At 51.1% G+C, this 25140-nt stretch overlaps 1 protein-coding gene across 6 annotated transcripts in view; it reads right to left on the bottom strand.

Annotated features, from left to right (window-relative positions):
* PUM1 (pumilio RNA binding family member 1) overlaps positions 1–25140 on the bottom strand; it is a 78122-nt gene that overhangs the window by 29183 nt on the left and 23799 nt on the right. For 2 of the 6 annotated variants that reach the window (XM_082296801.1, XM_082296803.1), the window contains exons 4-10: positions 21389–21497; positions 18794–18972; positions 16647–16813; positions 15478–15748; positions 8629–8722; positions 7346–7462; positions 1656–1807 (exon numbers count right to left, since the gene is read on the bottom strand). In XM_082296801.1, the coding sequence (XP_082152927.1) occupies positions 1656–1807; positions 7346–7462; positions 8629–8722; positions 15478–15748; positions 16647–16813; positions 18794–18972; positions 21389–21497 (1089 nt within the window). The remainder of the gene's footprint in view (positions 1–1655; positions 1808–7345; positions 7463–8628; positions 8723–15477; positions 15749–16646; positions 16814–18793; positions 18973–21388; positions 21498–25140) is intronic. The other 4 variants (XM_082296805.1, XM_082296806.1, XM_082296804.1 and 1 more) reach the window with 3 other exon arrangements.

Here is a 25140-nt window from a genome sequence, read left to right as displayed (position 1 = left end):
GGTGACCTGGGGCTCTCCAAGCCAGCAGCCCCTGCAGAGAGCAGAGACTCAAATCACAGGAAATCACGACTGAAGAGCCCACAGTGGGCTTTGCATGGAGGAGCTGCTGTGGGCTGAGTCCCTCAGAAGGACAATGGCAAAGTGGCTCTCCTGCAATTCCTGGGACAGGCCTGGTTTGCCAAAGCCTCGCTCAGAGCTGCTGCAGGAATCTGCAAGCTCAGCTTACTGAATGAGCCACCCCCGTGTCCTCAGCACATCGTGGGTGTCACCTGTCACCTTTCTTAACAGGAAAAACTGACTTTGTGCACTGAGAGGCTGGGAAGGATCCCGAGGTTCACTGATCTGGACGTGCCCCCCGAGTCTGCAGAGCTGCCAGAGCCTGCACAGGAACCCCCCAGCCCAGGGAATGTCTGGGAGCCAGGAATTCCAGGGGGTGCAGGCTGCAGCACTGGAATGTTGGTGGGCTTTATTAAAACACCATTAATGAGTCCCAAGGGTCACAAATCAAGTGTCCACACTCAGAACTCCAGGTGCCCAAACCCTTTGCCTCAGCACTTTTACTGCAAACAATCCCCAGTGCAGCCCCTCACGGACAGAGGTTTGCATCAAAACCTGCTCCCGACCCCACTCACGCCTGCTCCACGGCCGTAAAAGTAATGAAAAATCCCATAAAGGCCACTGGCACGGAGATATTTTATTTTAATAGCCTGAGCCTTTGCAGAAGCTCTCTCAGCTCACGCCTGCTGCATCTTGAAAGGCCTTGTAACACCTCCTGACACCGGGGTTTGGTTTTCAAAGGGTTTTCAGCTTCTGAGCTGAAAAACTCAGCTGCCAGCTGCTCTTTATTCTGTCACCTCCATCACCCAAGCACCAGACTGGAGAGCTGCTGAGGGGACTGAAGCCCAGTTCTGGTTCCTGGTGATTTCCCCTCCCACACCAACAGCACCACGGCTTTGCTGCTGCACAGCTCAGGCCATTCCCAACCCGATCCATTGATGTTTTCCAAGTAACAATTCCCCAGCAGTTCACCCCCACCAATGTACAGGTGCCACTCTCCACGTGCACCACAGATACATCAAATTACATGGCTCTTGTCCCTTTTTTTTTAGAAGAGGCCAAAGGGTTTTCTCCTCACAGAGCTGAGGCCAGGAGGAGTCAGGGAAAAATCAGGGTTTAGAACGGCTGGAGCTGTGTCAGGGGAGGGTTAGGTCGGGTTTTACACAGAATCAGCTGGGCTGGAAAAGACCTTTGAGATCATCAAGCCCAACCTATGAGCTGACACCACCTTGTCACGCAGACTATGGCACCGAGTGACAGAGGGACACAGACAGGCTCTCCTTCAACACCTCCAGGGCTGGGGGCTCCACTGCAGTGGGCAACCATTACACTGACCAGACACCCTTCCTGGGAAGAAATTCTCCCTGATCTTCTTCCCCCAGAGGGAATGGGCATGGGAATGGGCATGGCCCCAGGGCTGCCAGAACTCCAGGAGCGTTTGGACAGCGCTGCCAGGGATGCCCAGGCTGGGATTTTTGGGGGGGTCTGTGCAGGGCCTGGGGCTGGAATCCACGATCCTTGGGGGGTCATTTCCAGCTCAGGATGCTCCCTATCCAACGCCCAGGTGTTCCCTGGCCCTGGAAGCCCCCGGGCCTTACCTGCTGCTGGCCCTGCTGGCCCTGCTGCGTGGTTTGCTGGTTGGCCGAGTTGGTGGCGGCGGCGGCGGCGGCCGCTTGCTGCTGGAAGAGGCTGGCGGGATAAACTCCCCAGGGAGTGACCCCATAGTACTGGTGAGGGACCACGGCCGGACCTGGAACACAGCGAGGGCGGGCTGAGCTCCCGCAGGGGGCAAGTGGCACACAGCACCCCAAAAGCACCGCTCAGCGTGGCTGGTTTAAGGTGATCTGCAGGAAATCCTTTGTAAACACACAGGGATTCGGCATTTGTGTCACACGTTTTATAAAAGCTCCCGAGTCAGACCTGGAATTCCATCACTGCATGAGGTCAGACTCTGCCAGCAGTGATTCCATGCTTTTATTGGTGTGCCCTGGTTTTACAGGGAAGGAACAAAATTGTAACCCCTACAGAGGAACCTTGTTCAAGCCCAGAGATCAGCTTCTCATCCCAGCTGACGTGCGCAGCTCACTGCCATCCATCCGCACTCAGCTCCTCAGCAAAGCACAAACCCTCTTCACAGCTGGACTGCATCAACTCTCAAGTGTTAAAATGTTCTCTTTCCTGCCCTGTCTTGCATTTTCAACCCCCCCCCTAAAAGAGGCTGCATGATCCTGTCCCTTCCCACATCCCCTCCTCAAACTTCACATCCCCTCCTCAAACCTAAGAGGCTTAAAAATGATAATAATCATCATCATCATCATCTTGGAGAGCAGCAGAAAAAGCCTCACTGACTCCTGAAGATTCCTTGTGTTTATCAGCTCTCAGGACACCACAGAAATTTGGAGATAGCAGAATGGCAGCCTCTATCCTGAAATGATCCCAGCTGGAATGATGCTGAGGAAGCTCTCGGTGCTGGAGGGAGGAGCCCTTCCCACCAAACACCACGGTGGGAATCCAGTGCTGTTTCGTACTGTGAGTGTTTGAGGTCTTTAGGAAAGGCCAGCAGAGAAGCAGAAGTGCTTCCTTGGATTCCCAAATGCATCCCCAATCCCAAGGGCTCCTTCCCCACAGCGGGAATAGCTCAGGGCACACCAGGCCGAGCCAGAGGCAGGTGTGACACTGGAATAAACAAATCTTTAGAGAGAATCTTGGTCATGTCTGGAGTAAAAATAGGGATTTTTTTTTTTAAAGAGAGACACTCAGCACTTGGGTTCTGACCAAATCCGTGATTCCATGGAAAATGAGGGATGACACAAAAAGGGAGGTGCAGACACTGCTGAGTGTTCGGTGTTAGCCTGGCTGTGACAAAGGGGGAAAACCCTGGAAGAAACTTTTGCTTTTTGTTCCTTTCTTCTCTGTTCTTTTTACAGTAACATTTTCTTTTACAGTAACAGCTCAACTGCACTCCTGCAGATGCCAAGGGTCTGGATGAGCTCCTGCTCCCACATCCACACTTCAGGATACTCATTCCATGTTTCATGCCAAATATTAAATTTGTATTTCAAACATGTAAGAGTTACTCTCCTTATATTAATTCTGGTTTTAACCACTGTGCTTTGTCCAAATTTAGGATTTAGGTGCCCAGCTCTGTGCACAGCAGGGAGGTGCTGCCCAGTTCCAGGGAGCTGCTGAAGGCCTGGATTTGTACCTCACCCCAAAGCCCATCCTCGCTGGATTTACAGGATCAGAGAGGCTGACCTGCTTCTCTTACTCAAATGTGAAGCAGCAACCACTCATTTCTTACCTTCCAACCCGTAAATTCATGAGCAGTGGTGGCTAAAATGGGAAAAAACCTGTGGCAAACGAATCAGTGCCGTGCAGGTGGTGCCTGTGGTGCCTCGGCAGGCACGGATGGGTACCCAGTGAGTGACTTTAACCTGTTTATAATCACTGAATGCACATCAAACCCCGACTCCTGGGGTTCTTCTGCACCCAACAGGGAAGGAGCTGCAACTGCTCCATTTTAATGCAAGTCATTAACCTGCATTTGCCCTCGGGCTGCTGGAAGTTGCTGCAATCCCCTTTATCTGGGCAAAATTTGGGCACCTCTCTGGGATATTTCAGTCTCAGCTCTAATTATCAACCAAGCCCAGGCTGGATGGGTTTTTCTCCTTGTCAGAGGTCGCTGCCAAAGCCTTGGAGGAGACACGAAAGCTTTGAAGTTCGCAGGCAGCTGGGCTTAAAAGGGCTGCAAGTCTGGCTCAGCTGCTCCAAGCACACGGAGACAGAGGCTCATCACTGAACAGTTCTCAGTGAGGGCAAGTGTGGCATCACTGCCAGACTCCAGCAACACCCAGAGCTGCCTCTCCAGGAGCCGCTGCACCTGCTGCTGCACTCATCAGAGCTGTGCATTCCTGAGAAAATAAAAGCCATTCCAGAGCCTTTGGAAGCAAATGTTCGCAGGGACTCTCACACGTCAGCCACTGCTGGACGCCCACAGCTCCTCCTTTCAGCAAACACGAGCAAATGCAGCTGTGAGTGTGCTCAGAGCAGGGGCTCTGCTTCCATCCCAGCCTGCCCACTGCGAGCTCTCCGAGCAGGAGCCGTCGCCGCTCCCTGCAGGGACAGCCAGGGATGAGGAGCAGTGGCACCAGCTCCAAGGGCCTCAAGGGGCTCAGACAGAGGCTGCAATCAGCAGCTCAGCAATCACCAGCCATCTGTGGGGTGATCCCTTGGGAACTGCCAGCACGGCACCCACAGGTGTCCACGGGGCGCTGCTTTTTAGGGATGGCAGCGGAACACTGAGCTCAGAAGTGCTGCCCCTGACCCAGGCCCTGCCTGACACTGCTGAGGTACCTGGGGTAAATCCAGGTGCTGCCAAACCCCAGTCCTGGGAGGTGTGTGCACCAGCTCAGCACCAAGGGCCCCAGGATTCCAGGACTCCAAAGGCTGAAAAAATCCCAGACCCTGCTGTGGGAGCCTCTGCTCTTCCTGCATCCAGGTTATCCCAGCACTTCCCCACAAAGAACAGGAACACTCCTCTACCTGTCACACTCCAGCTCAGAGGGAATCATTTCCCAACTGGCCTTAAAAAAGACAAGATTTCAGTTTTTTGAGTGACATCTTCCTCAAATGATGGAAGGCAATTCAAAGGCAGCAGTATCTTCCCCACAGTTTAAAATCTAAACGAGGTTTTTTTTCTAGGAAGTTCTTCCCCCTGCATTCAAATTTGTTCTTTAAAACGCTGCTATTGTTGGGAAGAGAAGAGCATTATCCCAGAGCTGCCACTCTCACAATCATGACAAACCTGCCATAATGGCAAACCTTAACTGACAGATGATCTCTGCCATAAAACACACACAGAAGTTTCCTCTCTGCTCTGAGAGTGAGCAATCAACTCCCCAACAACTCCAAACTCGTTTCTTCCATCTCGGGAGCTTCTCCAAGTCCTCCCAATTTAACACCCCCAGGCACATCAAGGAGGATTTTTGGCTTTATATAAACATTTAAATTGTCCCATGTCCCTCCAGTGCTACTCTCAGTCACGACAGAAAAAAAAGGGGTCTCAAAACTGCTCAGGTCCAGACAGAAAAAATGCTTTTCAAAAATAAACATCACCCTTAAGTTTATCTTGTCATTTCTAGGGTCCAAAGCTTGATGAGAGGATTAAAATAACCCCTATTTCTCCTATTAACACTATAAATACACCCAGCACATCACACATGGTTTTGTGTCTTTCAGGAGTCATAAATTTAGAATTATTCAAGTAGAGATGCCGATGCCAAGTTTGGGGATGCTTTAGGTATCCCTGGGGTGTTATTTGCAGTTCAAATGTCTGAAACTCCAGTTAGGCACAGCCTAGCTGGGCCTTTCTCCTAGTCAGAGGCTGCAAGAGCTCAGGCAGCTGCAGCTTCAGCAGAGCTGAGAGAAATAAAAAAAGCTGTGGCCAACACTTGGTGTTTCCTGGAAACGTGGCCCAGTTCCACGCGGTCTTTCTAGGAAATCAAGATGCTGCCCTGCTGCTCCTCTGCACGCTGGTGTTACCCAGAAATGAGCACTGGGAGCCCTGAGGTGATGCAGAAAGGCCGAGGAAAAACCTCCTTGTAAGGAATCCTTCACAAACCTCCCCTTCTGCCGGGAACCGGGACTGCCGTGGGCTGGGACCTCCTCCCTGCTGAGCCCTGACTGAACTTCCCTCTTGGATTTGCCAGGAGCAGCTCAGCTCATTCACTCCCTGCTCCATTCACCACCACACCAGGGTTTATCAGGTCCTGGACCAGCAGAAATCTCCTTTACTCCTGCTCTTGGCTCTCTCCCATGGAATCACAGCGTCACTTGTTTGCCAACACCCTGGTGTTGCCTACAGCTGAGCTCCCCACGGCATTGCACAATCCTCACACAGAATTCCCAGCAGCCCAGGCCAAATCCCAAATTCTAACCCAAATTCTTTACATCCATCTGTGTGATGCACTAAAAACTCTGCCCAAGTGGGCAGCAGTGCCTGAAATCCCATTTCCCCACTGACCTGACGGTGGCCTCAAAGCTTAAAAGCTCAGCAGGGGTTATGTAAGAGCTGGAGAAGGGGCCAAAGTCGTGTCCCAAACCACAGAGTGTCACATCCACACACATCCCATGGTCCAGGAGTTTGATTTGGGAGTTTACAAGCTCTAAGTGGAACGTGGCAGCAGCGAGAGCCTCCACAAACATCCCCACTCCAAACAGAGCAGGGTTCATCTGCAGCACAGAACCCTTCCTCTGCCTTGCTCAAGGAAAGCCAGGCATGGTTAGAAAAATACTCCTCTAAAAGCACATTCTTCCTTTAAAAACCCTCTCCTAAAAGCACATTCTTTCTTTAAAAACCCTCTCCTAAAAGCACATTCTTCCTTTAAAAACCCTCTCCTAAAAGTACATTCTGCCTTTAAAAACCCTCTCCTAAAAGCACATTCTGCCTTTAAAAACCCTCTCCTAAAAGTACATTCTGCCTTTAAAAACCCTCTCCTAAAAGTACATTCTTCCTTTAAAATCCTCTCCCAAAAGCTCGTTCTTCCTTTAAAACCCTCTCCTAAAAGCTCATTCTTGCTTTGTCCCCAGTGCTTGGGCAAGAACTTTATGGCACCCAGAGCAGAAGTGCAACGCTCACCGAGTCCCCCAGTGCCTGATGAGCTGTGGCTCGGAGCTGCCACCTCCAGACACACCAATTGTGGCTGTGACAGCTGGCAGAGTTTGGGAACTGATGCAGGAGCGTTTGCAGGAAGATGCTGCAGGAAGACAAGAGGCTCCACCTTTGCTGCCATCTGGTCAAGGGCACATTCCCAGCGTGAGCCTTGGCAGATATGGGTGTGTTTACCTAGAGAGCCTGGAAGTGTAAATTCCTAACAGAACTTAAGGGTTTGCAGGATGCACCACGAGCTGAACAGAAAGGAGAGACAACTGTCCTGGCAGGAAACACATCCTGCATTTTTCCAGCCCTTACTAAGTTTGCTTTCAGAGGTTTTCCTTGCTACTGGCAGTCACCAGAACACCCCAAAAATGGAGCAGTATTTCTGTCTGTGAGTGGTTCCCTTCCCATTTGCTCTGGGAGCCCAAGCCCCCAGCCAGCGTTGAACAAAAATGATCCCATTTCATCTCCAGCAAACACAGTCCCACGACAAATTCTGGTTTTACTCCCAGACACGGCATTGTATCAACTCTCCCCCCACAGACACGGTGCTGCAGTGGTGTCCCACTTCCCCAGACACAGACTGAGAGCAGGAATGATGCAGGGAATGCAGAGAGAGCTGGAATTTCTCACCTAACGTGGCAGCTGCCGCCAGTCCGGCCGCGTAGGGATCCGTCCCCGGAGGCGCCGCGCTGATGATGTAGGGATTGGGAACAAAGGCAGCAGGAGCTAAACCTGCTGAAAACATTCCTGTCAGTGAAAACAAACTCCATGGGACTGCAGCCCCACCACAACCCCGCTGCTGCTGCTGGGCAACACCAAACTCAGGGTGCTTTCATGCTTTTAAGCTTTTTACAGGTGGTTTTCTACAGCGAGGGAACAAGCAGTGAGGGCTGAGAGGCAGAGGAGAGAGCTGGAATAAAAGAAAAAAACCAATTCCAAGGATTCAATGCTCCTTAAGTGGCAAAATCCTTTCTATCCAACAGCTCAGGTACCCGTGCAGGGCAGACAGACCCTGGTCAGGAGACTGGGCAGCAACATAAGCCAATTGTTACTCCTCTGTATTTCCTACAGTGAATGAATCAGGACCCAGACCACCCAATTCAGACCTCCATGCCCACCACAGGATCCCAGCATCCCAACTGGTTAGTGTGGAACGGGTTCAGGAGTGGAAAAGCATTCCCTCCCTGTGCAAGGGGACAGTTTAAACATTAGAGAGAGCCCAGGTGGGCGGGAGAGGGGTGGGGAGGGGAGGCGAAGGGGAGGAAGTTAAAAAGCTGAATAATTTCAATCCCTGAACTCCACTGAGCACACAAGGCCACTGCACAGAGCTGGGAGAGTCCCAACATGCTTATACTGGGATTTTGGGCAGGAAGAACCACCCCAAATTGCCTACTGTGCTGAGAACATTGGAGTTTATTAAACCTGGAGCAGCCCTCCTATAGTTTTCCTGGTTTTCTACACACAGGATGAAGTGCTTTATTCCCAGTTCATAAACATGATCTATTTTATGAATGTTTTTATTAATATCAATCATGTGTTTGCATAAATTACACCTTTAACTCATCAGACCCCCAGGCAGCACATTCAGCTGATATTAAATTGTGCATTTTCTCCTCACTTCACTGTGCTGCCACCCTGATTTATGCCTCACTTTGAGATTTCCAAACTCTCCTGACTGACCAGCACCCTCAGGAGGGTGGGACTGTCAGTCCTGCCAGACAGGGAAGTCCTTTAAAAGGCTTTTCATGTGTGCAAGAGACACCCTCAAGCAAATCTTTAACAGCACGCTTCTGCTCGTGCATTAGCGCCTGTGAAAACACACTTTAACCCCTCCCAGTCCTTTCTCCCCTGCTGTTTTCCCCATGGATTAAGAGAGGGGCAGTGGAATGGGCTGCAGGAGAGGGCAGACTCACCTATGTGTGGCTGGTGGGCAGCAGCCAGGGCGTACTGCTGCTGCTGCGCTGCCGTCAGCTGCTGCACCGCCAGCGCGTTGGGCCTCTGGAACAGCTGCGGGCACAGAGCACAAAGAGTGGCCTTAAAGGGGGCACAGGAACAGCAACAGTGCCCTTAAGCCGGGCACAAACACCCCTTAAACCGGGCACAAACAGTGTCCTTAAAGGGGGCACAGGAACAGCAACAGTGCCCTTAAACTGGGCACAAACACCCCTTAAACTGGGCACAAACAGTGCCCTTGAACCGGGCAAAGAAACAGCAACAGTGCCCTTAAACTGGGCACAAACACCCCTTAAACTGGGCACAAACAGTGCCCCTAAACTGGGCACAGAAACAGCAACAGTGCCCTTAAACTGGGCACAAACACTGCCCTTAAACCAGGCACAAACAGTGTCCTTAAAGGGGGCACAGGAACAGCAACACTGCCCTTAAACTGGGCACAAACAGTGTCCTTAAAGGGGGCACAGGAACAGCAACAGTGCCCTTAAACCGGGCACAAACACCCCTTAAACCAGGCACAAACAGTGCCCTTAAACTGGGCACAGGAACAGCAACACTGCCCTTAAACTGGGCACAAACAGTGTCCTTAAAGGGGGCACAGGAACAGCAACAGTGTCCTTAAACTGGGCACAAACAGTGTCCTTAAACCGGGCAAAGAAACAGCAACAGTGCCCTTGAACTGGGCACAAACAGTGTCCTTAAACTGGGCACAGGAACAGCAACAGTGCCCTTAAACCGGGCACAAACACCCCTTAAACTGGGCACAAACAGTGCCCTTAAAGGGGGCACAGGAACAGCAACAGTGCCCTTAAACCGGGCACAAACACCCCTTAAACTGGGCACAAACAGTGTCCTTAAAGGGGGCACAGGAACAGCAACAGTGCCCTTAAACCGGGCACAAACACCCCTTAAACTGGGCACAAACAGTGTCCTTAAAGGGGGCACAGGAACAGCAACAGTGCCCTTAAACCGGGCACAAACACCCCTTAAACCGGGCACAAACAGTGTCCTTAAAGGGGGCACAGGAACAGCAACAGTGCCCTTAAACTGGGCACAAACACCCCTTAAACTGGGCACAAACAGTGCCCTTAAAGGGGGCACAGGAACAGCAACAGTGCCCTTAAACTGGGCACAAACACCCCTTAAACTGGGCACAAACAGTGCCCCTAAACTGGGCACAGAAACAGCAACAGTGCCCTTAAACTGGGCACAAACAGTGCCCTTAAACCAGGCACAAACAGTGTCCTTAAAGGGGGCACAGGAACAGCAACACTGCCCTTAAACTGGGCACAAACAGTGTCCTTAAAGGGGGCACAGGAACAGCAACAGTGCCCTTAAACCGGGCACAAACACCCCTTAAACCAGGCACAAACAGTGCCCTTGAACCGGGCAAAGAAACAGCAACAGTGCCCTTAAACTGGGCACAAACAGTGTCCTTAAAGGGGGCACAGGAACAGCAACAGTGCCCTTGAACTGGGCACAAACACCCCTTAAACTGGGCACAAACAGTGCCCTTAAACTGGGCACAGAAACAGCAACAGTGCCCACTCCCAGGTGACACCAGTGACACCAGTGAGCCCTCCCAGCTGGCCTGAAGCGGGAAATGGAACGGGAATGGGATGGCAGTGGGATGCAGAGCCAGATGTGAGACATGGAATGGGAATGGGATGGCAGTGGGATGCAGAGCCAGATGTGAGACACCCACGATGCCTTCAGAGCCCCCAGAGGGGATTCAGCCTCAGGATCACAAACCCCAAACTCTTCCTTTGCCTGCAGGCCCCAGCTCAGTTCTCAAGGTTATTGAGAATTTTTTCCTCACTAAGGAACAAAAAAAAAGAGGATTCCCTTAAAGTATCTTTGCTGAGGGTTTGGGGATTTTTTTTCTTTCATCAGGTCCTTACTAAAAGTTCCTTTCCCCCCTTCCTACGCCTCTACCTGAAGGAAGTCCCTGAATCCACCCATTTCAGCTCTAATTAAAACATTTAAGGACACACCAGCTGAGTATCTCCTCTGAAATTACCCAGCGTGTCCTTCCCCCGCCCTTCCAGGGATCACTTCCGAGGTGGGAATGACTTCACAAACCATGGTGAGAAATGGTTTCTCCCTCTGCTCCCTCAGAAAAGACTTGGATGTCCAAATGGCCACGATTTTCACACCCATTACCCTGCCCTCCTTTCAGAAAAGTGAACTGCTGGCAGAAGCAGCAATAATTCTGCCCAAATTTTTGGCAGGAACCCGCAGCACTCAAGAAGAAGCCCAGAAACATTAAGAAAATCTGATTTTTTTTTTTTTTTTTTTAAGGCAAAAAATTGGCGTTGGCTCTCCTGAGAGCAAGGTGAGCAAACCTGGGTGAGAAAAATCCACCTTTATTTTTGTCTTTTTACAAGTTCAGATGGAGAAAACTCATCTGAGGGATCAGCACCAGGTTTATGAGGTGGAAATGCAGCATTTAGGGGAGCCAGAATTTCCTGCTGTGTGCCAAACCCTCACAAGGGCTTTGTTTGCTCATCCCTCTCGACGTTGGGGCTTCTAAAAACATCACAGTGTTCCTTGTGGAGAAAAATATCAGATCTACAGTTACTTTATGGCCTCCCCGGCCATAAAACGCCCTGAGCAGTCTGTGTGCACAACAGCCCTTTTCTTGTCGCCCCTTGGGCAGCCCTGAGGAGCCGTTCAGCAGCTCCTGCCCACACAGAGCGGGGGGCACCTCTGCTCAGGTGCCACCAGGAGCTGGGGCAAAGCTGCCCTGGCACCCTTTGGGGCAAAAACCCCACGGGTGCCGTGGGTAAGAGGAGCTGCAAGGTGCAAGGAGGGCTCCGAGGGAGCGACCAGCGGCCTCTCCTTCCCTGCGGGCAAACACGGGGAAACCCCATCTAAACCCCCTGAACTGGGGCTCCTCTGCAGCACCCCAGCATCTGGGTTTGCTTTTGTGTTGGTTCAGCAATTTTAGCTTTTTAGCTCTCTTCAGCTGCAAACTTTCACCAAACCCCCGAGGATTCACATGCTTTTGCATCCCTGGGATCTGCTTTTCCAGCCTGTGGATGTGGATTCCACGCAGTGAAGCCCAGAGGAAATGGCTGGGTTATTACTGCCTTGTCTTGAGGGCAAAAAAAGCATTCCTCTCTCTGAAAACACTTCTTGTGCTCATTTTACACGTGTGAGGATTCCCACACCTCCCAAATGCAACTCACTGATCCATGTGGAAATCAGAAGAGCTGGCAAAAAGGAACCCACACCTACTCAGAGCACCAGTATTTCACCACCAGTATTTCACCTGCTGCTCTTGGCTCTTCTTTTCGTTGTCTGCCTGCTCTGGGGGCTCAGCTGATCCCTGCAAAATTTGACTTCCAGATATAAAAGGACTGCAAGGAAGCTGGAGAGGGACTTTTTCCAGGACAGGACAAGAGGGAATGGCCTTAAACTATGAGAGGAAGGATTTAAATGGGAGATTGGGCAGGAATTGTTCCCTGGCAGGGTGGGCAGGGGCTGGCATGGAATTGCCAGAGCAGCTGGGGCTGCCCCTGGATCCCTGGCAGTGCCCAAGGCCAGGCTGGACATTGGGGCTGGAGCAGCCTGGCACAGTGGGAGGTGTCCCTGCCAGGGCAGGGCTGGCACTGGGTGGGCTTTGAGGTCCCTTCCAGGATTTTGTGACCTCTCCCTCCTCCCACTTTAATTCACAGCCTTGCTCAGAAGAAAGTCAGCACAGCTCCAACCCTGCAGCTGCAGATTTCATCCTGCAGCCTGTCCAAGGAGGCAGAGCCAAGGAAAACCATCCCAATTCCAGGCTTTCCGCAGCCAGATAAGCCACGGGAGCTCTGGGAATCATCACCTCAGGGTATTTAGGAAGAGCTGTTGAAGCCTCGCTGCGCTGCCTCCATCTGCTGACAGCCCAGCCCCACACCCCAAACCCCACAAATCAGCGTGAAATGGGGGGATTGAGGGAGGGGAAAAGGACGAGGAACCTCTGCAACAGGAATGTTAACCTGAATTTACAAAGGTACCAGGAAAGTGCACCTGGAGCACTTCAGGCTGCAGGAAAATGCATTTGGAATGAAAAGCTGCAAGGCCTGACACGGCTCTGCAGGAGCTCAGGGAGACCATCCAGCACTTCAGTGAGGCTGCTCCCCTCTCCTCCAGGACAAATGAGGGATGATTTCCAGCACGTGGAGGAGCTCACTGAGGGAATTCCAAGGAAGCAGAACCCCACGTTGTGGGAATGCTGGGAGATCAGACCTCCCTGAGCCAGTTTCTCCTGCGATGCCAACATCTGACAGCTCTAATCAGATGACACGGGGGTAAAACCTTCCCCTTCCTTATCCTGCTCCCAGCTGTGCTGGCTCCTAATCCCTTCCAAGGATGGGATGCTTCCCCACAGCCCCAAAGGGCACTTTTAGGGATCAGATCCCTTGTTCAGGACAGATTTCCTGCTGACAACAGAAGATTCCTTTCATCCAGGCCGAGACTGGCAGTGGACAAACCCCGGCTTTGGGCATCAGGTATTGAGGAAATGGGCACAAGTGGGAGCCAAGATCCCTGGATTTCCACAAACCTGCCCTGAGAGGGCACACTTGGCTGGGGAGTGATTCCTTATCTTCACTACAGCACTTCAGGCTCACAAAGGCTCCTGTTTGCTTTCACGGGAGGTGGAAGCTGCAAAAACTGACAGTAACAGATCTTGTTCGGCAGCTCAGCAGGGCCTGGGTGGGACTGAGGGGCAGCAGCTGTGTCCCCACTGCTCCCCCAAAATCAGGCAGAGCCAAGAGGGGACCTGGGCTCCACAACAGGGAAATGGAGCTGGGAAGGGGCTGGAGAATTCCTGAGGGAGCTGGGAAGGGGCTCAGCCTGGAGCAAAGGAGGCTCAGGGGGGCCCTTGTGGCTCTGCACAAGTCCCTGACAGGAGGGGGCAGCCGGGGGGGTCGGGCTCTGCTGGCAGGGAACAGGGACAGGAGGAGAGGGAACGGCCTCAGGCTGGGCCAGGGCAGGCTCAGGGTGGGCAGCAGCAGGAATTTCCCCATGGAAAGGGTGCTCAGGGATTGGAATTGCCCAGGGAGGTTTGGAGTGCCCATCCATGGAGGTGCCCAAGGAATTCCTGGAGGTGGCACTGAGTGCTCTGGGCTGGGGAAAAGGTGGGGATGGGGCACAGCTCGGATTTGATCTGGGAGGGCTTTTCCACCCTCAGTGATCCCGTGATTCCCAGACAGCTGATGACAGAGGTGACATCAGCTGCACACGGACACTGCCCATCCACTTGGTATGAAACAAAAATCCCAAACCCAGCCAGAAATCCGCACTGCATCGCTCCCAAAACGGGGACCCTTCCCTGCTCTGCCTTCCTGTGCGAGGGTTTATTTCCACCAGTGGGTGCCAGATGTGCCAAATTTTAAATCTTAATTTTTAAAGGCTGAAAGAAACAAATAAAAACTCCTTGAGCTTGTAAATCAGCCTTCACTGAAATAGAAAACCCTGACAAAATGCAAATTCCAGGCTTCCCACTCCTGCCGTTCCAGTCCCATCCCTAATGCTTCTCCAGAAGCAGCTCACTTGTGTAGCCCTAATGTTTTAAAAACCACACAATTTCATGGTTTAAAAGTAATTCTGGCATCCCAGGCCTTACACCAGAGCAAGACAAAGACTTGGAACTATCTGCTTTTTTTCCTTTTTGAACTCTACAGCAGCTATTTAGTTTAATCATTAAATTTTCCATCATTAACCTCCCCAAGATGCTGCAGAACAGAGCAGCCAGTTGAGCTCCAACACAGATTATTTACATTGCTTTTAAGGCTGTGATAACTCAGCACAAACTTGGCAATGGCTCCCCTCACTCCAGAGTGCCAGAGGCTCTTCTGCTAAAAAAATCAGATATTTTAGGGAAGCCAGGGAGAGCTACACATCCCTGCAGTCAGCTACAACAAAGGGCTCCGTTCTTCTCGGAGGGATATCAAACTTGCAAAGGGAAGGTTTACAATACAATAAAGTTTACGATCATTACCCAAACGAGCAGGAACAGGAGCAGAACAGGAGTCGATTGCTGGAGCCAGGCCCAGCATTCAGCAGGAGCCAAGGGAGGCTTTGGATCAGGGACTCTGGGCTTGTGTGGGAGAAAGGTCAAACAAACCTAAAGCAGGCTCAGATAAAGGTTTGTAGTGGCGGACTCTGCCCTCAGGGTTTAAACCAGGCTCAGGCAGGAGAAGGTTTGAACTCGTAATTGCCTCAGGCTGCTCTGGTTGGGGCAGCAGAGCCCAGTGTGGGACCCAGTAAAACCCAACATGGGGCTCAGCCCAGCCCAACGTGGGGCTCAGCAAAGCCCAGCTCAGCACAGGGCTCAGCCCAGCCCAATGTGGGGCTCAGCCCAGCCCAACGTGGGGCTCAGCAAAGCCCAGCTCAGCACAGGGCTCAGCCCAGCCCAACGTGGGGCTCCAGCAGGGCCAAATGTGAGGCTCAGCAAAACCCAATGTGGGGCTCACACCTGGGCTGAGCACTTCCTGGATCTCTCAGTCACTTTCAGGGCTCCAGGGTGGGTGGTGTTTGGGTTTTTTAACACTTTTTACTACTTTAAAGCTCTTTTTCAATGACACCCAGGATCACTGAGAGGGCAGTGCTGTGGGAATTGCAGTGGGACTTGCAGTGGGAATTGCTGCCATGGGAAGCAGATCTGCTCCAATCCCCTCTGAGGACCCACACAGCACGAAGACGATGAAAACGCTTCAAATCTTCCTCCACCCCTTCTCCCAGGACAGGATCCCGAGCTCATCCCATCCCACGTGGATTCCTTTGGAGCCACAGGGGTGGGTCAGGGAGCAGCTCCTCACCTGCTGCTGGGAATTGTAGTCGAAGAGCCCCACGGTGGCCGCAGCCGAGTCCACGGGGACCTGAGTGCCGGAATAATCGAACTGCAGCGGCTCCATGCCCACGTGCTCCATGGCATCCAGGGGCACGCTCTGAGACTCCATGTTGGAGAAGTCCTCCACGGGCTTGGCCCCGTTGGTGCTGGCCAGCTGGGCCAGGCCCTCGGAGCCGTTCTGGTTGGGGCCCAGCAGATCCACCTCGCTGGCGGAGTTCTGGCAGTTCCCGGGCGTGCGGCTGCGCGGGGAGGGAAAACCACGTCAGGAAGCAGCACCAGGAACGCTCCAGCCCACCCCCAGACCCACCAGAACTGCCTGGAGGGGGGGTAAAAGAGGGGTAAAGAAATAAAGAGATGGTCTGAAATATCTCCCTGAGTTAATTCTAGGGAGAAATGGATGTGTTTAAAAAAATAAATAAAAAGTAAAACCAGGAACGCTCCAGCCCAGCATCAAGAGCAGCACCACACACCCAGACCCAGCAGCACTGCCTGGAGGTGGTGCAACAAAAGAGAGAAAAATAATGAGAGGGTCTGAAAGAGTTCCCTGAGTTAATTCTAAGGAGAAATTGATGTATTTTAAAAAATTCAAAATAAATAAAACCAGGAACGCTCCAGCCCAGCATCAGGCCCACCAGAACAGCCTGGAGGTGTTGGAGTAGAGTGGGGTAAATAAAAAAGATGGTCTGAAATAGTTCCCTGAGTTAATTCTAGGGAGAAATGGATGTATTTAAAAAATCTGAACAAAAAGTAAAACCAGGAACGCTCCAGCCCAGCATCAGAGCAGCACCACACACCCAGACCCAGCAGCACTGCCTGGAGGTGGTGCAATAAAGGAGAAGCTCCCTCAGCCTGCCCTGGCCATGGAGAGGCTCCAGTGACTCCAGGGGAGCCCAGCTGTCCTGGCAATGGGATGCCTGAGCACCTTCCCTTGGCCAGTGCTGGGTAATTCCTGCTTTGCTTCCGTGCACAGTTTTCCCTTCCCCGTGAAAATGTTTCCACCTCAACCCACGAGTTCTCACTTTTCCCCCTCAGATTCTCTCCTACCATGGCACTGCAGGGGAGGGAGTGAGAGCCTGGGGGGGGCTGAGGTTAGACCCCAATGCTGATTAATTATTAACTGATTAATTATGAACGTACCTGAAGTCTTTGACATCGGCGTCGATCCCATTCTGAACAGGCAAACCATTGGATTTATCCATCACATCCCCCTCCTCCTTCAGATCTCCCAATTTATCTCCATCAAACGTGCCCTTGTTTTTCTTATCCCCTTTGTCATTCTCGTCACTCTCTGCATCCCTTGGCCCCTGGGCAAAAGAGACATTGTTTTAATAAGCTGAGTTTTCAGATCAATTTTCCCGTTACCCCGAGATGGTAACAAATCAAAGACACACGTCACAACAAAAGAAGTCACTTGCAAACATTAATTCCTACCAAAAAGTAGGTAAAAATGCAAAATATTCAATAATAATCAAAGAAATAAGGGAATTCGTTCTCACTCTTCCAAGAGGGCTTTCATCTATTCAGGTTTCCTCCATTTAGTAACTCAAGGTTTGTTTTTATAGGCTCTAAAAATCCCACCCGAAAATAATTGAAAAGAATTCTCTTTCTAGATGGGACTTAAGCACTTCCAAATCAACACCAGCAAATGCTGCAGGGGCATAAACTGAATTAGAGCCTCTCTGAAGTGCCTGGCTCAGTGTCAGAGACAGCTCTTGACTGGACAAGTGTTTGAAAATCACCTCAGTTTTGGGGGCATCAACAGTGAATTCCAAAACTTCACAGCTCATTTAAAAACACTCAAATAAATCATGCCTCAGTCACTGGCTCCTGTAATCCTGGAGCGAATTTCTTTGGGAGAAAAGGGGGGGGAAAAAAAGGAGGAAGAAAAGGATTTCTGTTGTGTGGAGCATTCCATGAGTGGCGTTACAGCTGCAGCGTTCCTGCCCTTCATGTCTGCATTTTATTTCACTTGGGAGGAGAATAAAGGGCCATGATGCCTGGGGCAGTGTTTTGAACAACAAAAGGGAGAGGAAAAACAACATAATTTATGATAAAAACCAGCAAGGGGCATATAAACATATTTATCAGAGGCAGCTTTGGTGCTGTCACAGGGACAGACACCCAAACCCTGCCCTCCTCCCTGCTGGAGGCAGAAGCGCTCTGCACACAACGTTTGTGCCTCTGGCACTGAACCCTTTTCCCACTCTCTCTAACTGGAGGGAGGGATTTTTCCCCCTCATATTTAGAGAAAACAGAACTGTTCTGAAAGCAAAAGTCTTTTGATGCTGCTTCTGAAAGAGAATAAAATTGTGCTTCCTGAACATTACCTGGGAATGCCACCTGTAAATGCAGATTTGGAGCGACACTCCCCCAAGCAGGGGGGTGTGTTCAGCAGTGACAGTGGGGTCACCACTGTCACCCTGACTGTGCTGAGGAGCAAACCCCTCCCTGACCCCCAACGTGGATAAATGGGCTCCTTGCCCTGAGTTCTCACATCCCAAAAATCCTCTCTGCTCAGCTCAGGGCTCCCCCAGGTTCTCAGGTACCGCCTAATGAGGGCCAGCAATCCCAGGAGGGATGAGGGAAGCTGCAAAGCAGCTCCCTGGAGAGCATCCAAAGGATGGTTTTCCACCATTTCTGGAGCCCTTTTCCCTGCTACAGGGCTGGGCTCGATGCCACCTCTCCCCACAGTCTGAAATTCGAGGCTGTGCTCCTTCCCCACCCCACAAAACACGTGGGAAACGACCTGTGTGGAAAGCAATGCCAGCTGTAAAACACATCCATCCAGCAAGCAGCAATGCCAGGGAAGGGGGTGTGAGAGCAATACATTTATTGGAGGGGGGGGGTTATCCCAAAAAAATAGCGTAAGGAAAAGCCACAGGACAAGGATAACCACTGTGCCATGACAGTTCTCATCAGGTGAGGGGCAGGTCTGGAGCTGTGTCCTGCTTCTGGCACCATCACACGGAGTTTTTGTTCTGAGGCAGCACCAAGGCAGCCACAGGCTCAGGGGAGGTGTTTGTGCAACCTTCTCCAAGGATTAGCCTGGATGGGGTGTTACTGCTGGGGGGCTTATCCAGGGAATCAGGCAATGCCAGCACCTTCCCATCTCCCATCTTCCATCCTCCAAGTCAAGGCCAAAACCTGCCCTGCTTGGGGGAAGAGCTACACCGAGAGCAAAGCAAGAAAGCTCTGCTGTAGGAATGATCAACAAACGAACAAACCGAGCAGCAAAGGGAGAAAAGAACAGCAGGGGAACAGAAATGTGGGGATCAGGCACTTACAAATCCTCCTTTCCTTAGGCAGGAATCTCCAGGAGATGAGCTCAGCACATACTCCACCATGCTAACTCCGAGTCCTCCGCTCTCTGACCGTGGTGACAGCACTGAGTTGACTTCGCTGTTCACATGGAAGCCCTGCCCAGGTCTTCTCTGAACCATAATTGGCTGGGAAACAGAGTGATCTGGAACAGAAACATGGAAATTCTCACAAGCAGATCCAACTATTCAAAGGAGGCAAATTAAATCATTCAATATGTACTCCCCAGGGGCTTGCTTGCACTAAAAAGTGTCAACTTTGTCACTCTGGTGATGTCCATTAGTAAAACCAGGATGGCTTTCTCATTTTTTAAATACTACAATGTGCAAATTTACAAGTGAGAGCTATGTTTAAAATCTAAAATCATAGAATTTCAGAAATTTAAGACTAATTAAAGGTTGCAATTAAAAAAACCAAGGTTTTAGTTTTTAGTTTTAGTAAAACTCTTGCATTAGTACAGTGATAAACAAGTTTTGGGTTGTCATGTAAAACGTGATCCTATGGCCTCTCCCTGCGTCCTCTGTCCCATCAGTTGTTGTGTTCATGTCATGATCAGAGAGTTGTTTTGGCTGCTCTTGCCTCAGGAAAAGGTTTCTGAGGAGTTCATTTCTTCCTCCTCATCCCCCAGTCCTCCTGCACCAGCCCCAGCCCTCTGCCATCCCTGAGGCTGCGAGGTCCAACCAGGACAGACTCGGGAGTCTCCAAATCCTTCTGGGCCCTGCAAAAACCCCTGGCTGGGCAGGAGGGAGTGACCCCAAGGAGGGAAGGGAAGGAATTCTCTGCTCCTGACAACAGCCAGGGAATCAAAAATAACAGGCAGAAGGTCTGGGAATTGCCAGGGGATGATGGGACACAGAAGGGACATCAATATCCAAGGATACTGACACTGGAGCTTCCTCACAAAGCAGGCGAAAGTAATTCCATTCCCTGGCTAAACTTCCCTCCTTTCCCACCAGTGTGGCCACAGAGGGACGTGGACTGGGGGGATTTTGGAGGGAAACAGCTTCCAAAACCAGGGAAAAGGCAGGTTTACCGCAGCACTGCTGCCCAGCTCCGTGTCCCCGGGAGGGAAGGAAGGGCAGGCCTGCAGCTTGGAGCTGGGCTGGCTGTAAAGGTTCTACAGCCACAGCTTCGAGACAGAGGAAAACCCCAAACCCGCGTGGGAGGCCTGCAGGGCATCCTGTGGGCACGGACGGAGCCAAGGCACGACCCAGGCTCCAGCATCCCACGGAGGCCGGGTGGGCGCTGCGGGGATTTTGGGGAGCAGAGACCTCGGGTGCTGCTCCCTTATTTTGGGTGAGCCAAGGGAAACTTCCCAGACACTCAGGGCCACTGTGAGCGGTGGGATCAGCGGGAATCAGCAAAGGGAGGGCTGGGAAGGGCTGGGACTCCTGGAGGTGTGGGATGAGCCTGGCCGGGGGTGTCACCGCGAGGAGAAAGTCCCACCCTCAGCTGTTCCCAAAGCCTGGCTCAGCCTTAATCCCCCTCAGCTCCAGGCTGGACTAACAAAGCCAGGCACAAGGTGCTCCTGAGGGCTGGGACAGGCCAGGAGCTCCCCAAAATCCCCCCAGGGCCCAGACTGACCCACCCAGGCACATTTGGAGAAGCTCTGTCCCCTTTTCATGGCCATTTTTCAATGGGAGTAATAAAAAAAGGCCTTATCACTGTCTGAAAGACTTCAATTTAAAAATGGGTATTCTCAGCAGGAAAAACGCCGCCCAACAGAGGGGCTGCTGTAAATCCCATTTCCTGGGAGCTGTAAATCCCATTTCCTGGGAGCTGGAGGTTTTGGGACCTGCAGCAGACACCCGGGAGTGCTTCAGGAGCAGATTCATTACACGCAGAAGCCAAGGACAGAACAAATCAAAGATCAGCATTTCAATCCCAGCACTTGCAGGGGATTTTTTGCCGTTTACCTAAAACCAACCTGAATATTTTCCCCCAAAGTTCAAAATTAGGGACAGTCTCTGAGCCAAGAACAAAATCCTTGGCAGATAAAATTCAATACTAATTCAAAACCTCGGGTTTTTGTCTTTTAAATTGAATGTTGCTCTCCCCTCGAGTCCAAAAGCAGGGACAGTCTCTGATGCAAGAACAAAATCCTTGGCAGATTTAACTCAACACTCATTCAGAACATTATTTTATTTGTTTTTAACTAATGCTGGCTTTTGGTTGGTTGGTTTAGTACTGAAAAAATGAAGGGATTTCTTTTTTTATTCACCTTGTTCTCCAATATCTTTGTGCAAACTTTCAGTTAATCCATCCCAAGACAGAAAACACATCAGAAACTGAAATTTTAAGGGCAATTTAAGATTTTTAAGCACATAAACACAAATTTACACATATTCCCATTGGACAGTGTTCAGACACCTATGGATATCTTAATTTTATCACACAGCAATGTGAGGTTTTCTGTTTGGCTTTTTTTTTTATTATAGAATCCAGGTGGGTTTTTAAATCTTTTCAAAGCTGTGTCATCCAGACTGGCCAGCGACTTTGAGTAAATAAATTGCACATTTCTGTATTCAACCCCAACTAAATTAAGGAAATAATTGAGCTACCTGATGTTCCCCAAGCACTGTCTCTCCACTGATCTCCCAGAAATATCCCTTTTGGTCCATCTTTGCTGGAATCATCAGATTCCCAAAACTTTTTACCCGGCAACAGCTGCTGCAATTAAAAAATAACAAACAACAAAACAGAAAAGAAAGAAAAAAAGAACAAAACAAAGCAAAGCATGATTAAAATAAGTATAAAATGCAAACAGAAACCATAAGCATCTCCCTTCTATCAGGCATCAATCATTAAACACAACTGATGTAATCCAAATATTGATATACTTCGGGGTGGAGGCTATGGGAACAATTCCATCTCCCCACTCCTGATTTTCCTCCCAGCTCCAGGAACCCCACACACATCAGGCACTCACACAGCTGACACCCTCCAGCCTCTCTGCACTCGCCAGGGAAGGGAAAGGAGGAGGCAAAGATCGTGATCCAAACGTTCTCCTGAGCCCACCTGGGAGCTCCCAGCACCAACTCCTGCCTCCCCATCCCAGCTGCTGCTGGAGGGACAGAGAAGCTCAGGAGAGGGATGGATGGATGGATGGATGGATGGATGGATGGATGGATGGATGGATGGATGGATGGACGGACGGACGGATGGATGGATGGATGGATGGATGGATGGATGGATGGATGGATGGAGGGATGGCAGCAGCTCCCAGCTCTCCTGCTCCAGGGGCTGCTTGGGAACTGATGGGAGGGAGCGGCTCTGGGCCAGCAGCGGCCACGTGCGGGGAGCGGGAGAGGCTCCCTGGGAATGGGACGGAGCCAGCCTGGGGCTGGGAGAGCCCAGGGGTGACTGCTCTGGAGGCTGAGATGGCAGAGAGAACAATTCCCGTTCATTTGGGGGTTTTGGGAACAGCTTCAGCAGGAAACACCTGCCAGGGGCATCTCCAAGGGGATAATACTCCAGTAAATCCTCTGGGTGGGATGGATGGAATTCACAGGGGGAGCCACAGCACATCCACAGCAAATTAACCCAGAAATGAGCCTTGCCTCACGTTGGGATAACACTCAAGGAACTGAAGAGGAAAAGTACTCAAATCTGCCTGGAATTACCATGGAACAAACGGGAATCATCAGATCCGGGGATCCCTCCTCGCTGTCAGCAGTGGGGCTAAGTCCTGATCAATATCAGCTTCAACACCCTGATACCAACTTCAATATCTTGATTTGATATCAACTTCAATACCCTGATTGAGATCAAATTCAATATCCTGGCTGATACCAACTCCTGCTGTAACTCCAGCAGCAGATGTGCGAATTTAAGGCTGAACCTGAGGAGTCAATCAGCTGCTGGGGAAGCAGGAGTAACTGATTTCACAGCTCTCAGGGCTGCTTTAAAGCACAATCAGAACAGTTGTGCTCTCCATTTCCTCCCCAACTCTACAAAGATCTGTTTGTTTACAAAATCAATCACTTTTCAGGCTGATTTCAGACAGGATTTCTCCTCGCACCCTCAACACGGCGTAGGCTGCTCGAGATTCTCCCACTGCAGGATGAAAGCAGGGACCTTGCACCGTGCTCCCCTTTATGCAATCCCAAAATAACTCCAAATGGAAGGACAGGAGACTCCCATGAGCAACAATCATTTCCAAATGCAGATGAACCTGTTCCTCCATCTGCACCGGCAGGGAGGTGAAAGCCAAGCCACCCCTCTCCAGGATTTATAAACATAAACACACATCAGGTGTCTTGCAATTTTTTTTTTAAGCTTCTGTCATTCCCATATTTCTTCAAATGCAGATTTTTTTCCTGCTGCTGCTGCCACAGTGCAGAAATAACAACTCTCCTCGTGGCACTGCAAGGAGTTTTGAACAGAAAGCAGCACAAACTGATTAAACTGAATTCTAGCTGCAATTAAACACTTCCCATTTCCTCTGACAACACCTCAAAACGCAGGACACAAAGTGTTCTGCAGCCACAGCTCCAACCACAGAATCCTGGAATGGCTTGGGTTGGAAGGGACCTTAAATCCCACCCAGTGCCACCCCCAGGGACACCTCCCACTGTGCCAGGCTGCTCCAGCCCCAATGTCCAGCCTGGCCTTGGGCACTGCCAGGGATCCAGGGGCAGCCCCAGCTGCTCTGGGCACCCTGTGCCAGGGCCTGCCCACCCTCACAGTAGAAATAAAGGATGGGAGGGGTATGGGCTTGCAGGACAGAGACAGGAAAGATGGAGCAGAATAGAACATTAAAAATTCCAAAATTTTCTTTTCAAGGATAAAGGAGAGGGATTCTTACAAGGGATTCAGGGCCAGGAGCCAGGGAATGGCTTCCCAGTGCCAGAGGGCAGGGCTGGGTGGGATCTTGGGCAGGAATTGTTCCCTGGCAGGGTGGGCAGGGGCTGGCATGGAATTGCCAGAGCAGCTGGGGCTGCCCCTGGATCCCTGGCAGTGCCCAAGGCCAGGCTGGACATTGGGGCTGGAGCAGCCTGGCACAGTGGGAGGTGTCCCTGGGGTGGCACTGGATGAGCTTTGGGGTCCCTTCCCACCCAAACCACTCTGGGGTTCTCTCAGACCTGCAGCAGCTGCAGCACACCCGGCTCTGTTACAGCATTTCCCTGCTCGAGGGGGATCTGAAGCTCTTCAGCCCTTCCCTGTTTTCTCCTGCTCTACCCCTTTCCTAAGGAAAACCAAACCTTTACCAACAGGATCCTGCAGAACTGCACCCCAAAACCTTCTGGATTTTGCAGTGAATCACAGCCAAGTGTCACAAAACATTTTCAGTCTCACTGTCTCCTGCACACCCTCCTGCTCCCGCACAAACCACCCCAGCTCTGTCCCCTCCAGTTTCATCTTCCCCCTCCTGTTTAATCTTTCCCCACCAGAAGCATCAAATTTCCACCTGGAAGTTCTGTCCCAACAGCAGAAACAAACAGAAGAGAGATGTTTACCTCACATGGAGATTCCAGATCTATTCACAGCTATCAGGGAAACCCCAGAGCCAATATTAACAGAGGCTAACGGGGGGCTTTGTTCTGTCAAGTGCTGCTCCAAGCAGTACAGAGGGTTAGCAGGCAGCAAGCATCTGCACTGAATTATGCAACAGGCTGCCAAGACAATGGATTTTTCCTCAGGGAAAGTTGTCAGTTGCAATGGAGAGGAAAAAAAAGGTGCTTTAAGTGACTCTCATCCAGTTCTGCAGGTTGGAAATTTAAAAAGAATAAGCAGCAGTTTAGAACGAGAATCGTTTATTCATTCCCTGGTTTTTATTAAAATTGACCCTATCCAGTATGAAAATAATCCTGCTAAGCCCTCTTACAGAGGACTTACGAGTTAGGCCAATATTCAATTTAGCAGAGCAGGGAGGAGGGGAGGACTTGCACATCATCAACAAAAGCAGTTCTTCCAGCAGCCAGGGCACAGAGAACCCACTGAGATGGGATTATGAATTAGACAAATTAAGAAAACTGATCGCCCTCAGACAAGGCAAATATTAAGATAAAAGCAGCCATCTGTGCAGTGCAGAACTGGGTTTCTCTGCAGCAACAGGTAGGGAAGGCAGAGCGGGTATTTACAGGTCGGGCTCAGCTTTACAAGGCTGGAGATGTTATCGGCCCTCCGGAGCAAGCAGGGCAGGGAGGGGAGCACGGCCAGCCCTGCCCAGCCCTGCCCAGCCCCGGGGGTCACACTGCTCACAGCTCCGGCACAGAACAAAGGGAGGAGAGCACTGGCAATGGCTGACCATTCCCTGTGCTCCCCTTCAGGTCTGCTCCCCGCCCCTGAGCCTTCCTGATGTGCCAGGGGA

The sequence above is a fragment of the Coloeus monedula genome (genome assembly GCF_965178545.1).
Source record: "Coloeus monedula genome assembly, chromosome: 24".
Taxonomy (NCBI): domain Eukaryota; kingdom Metazoa; phylum Chordata; class Aves; order Passeriformes; family Corvidae; genus Coloeus; species Coloeus monedula.
The sequence above is the reverse complement of the archived record's forward strand: the minus strand, read 5'-3'. Positions and strand labels throughout refer to the sequence as shown.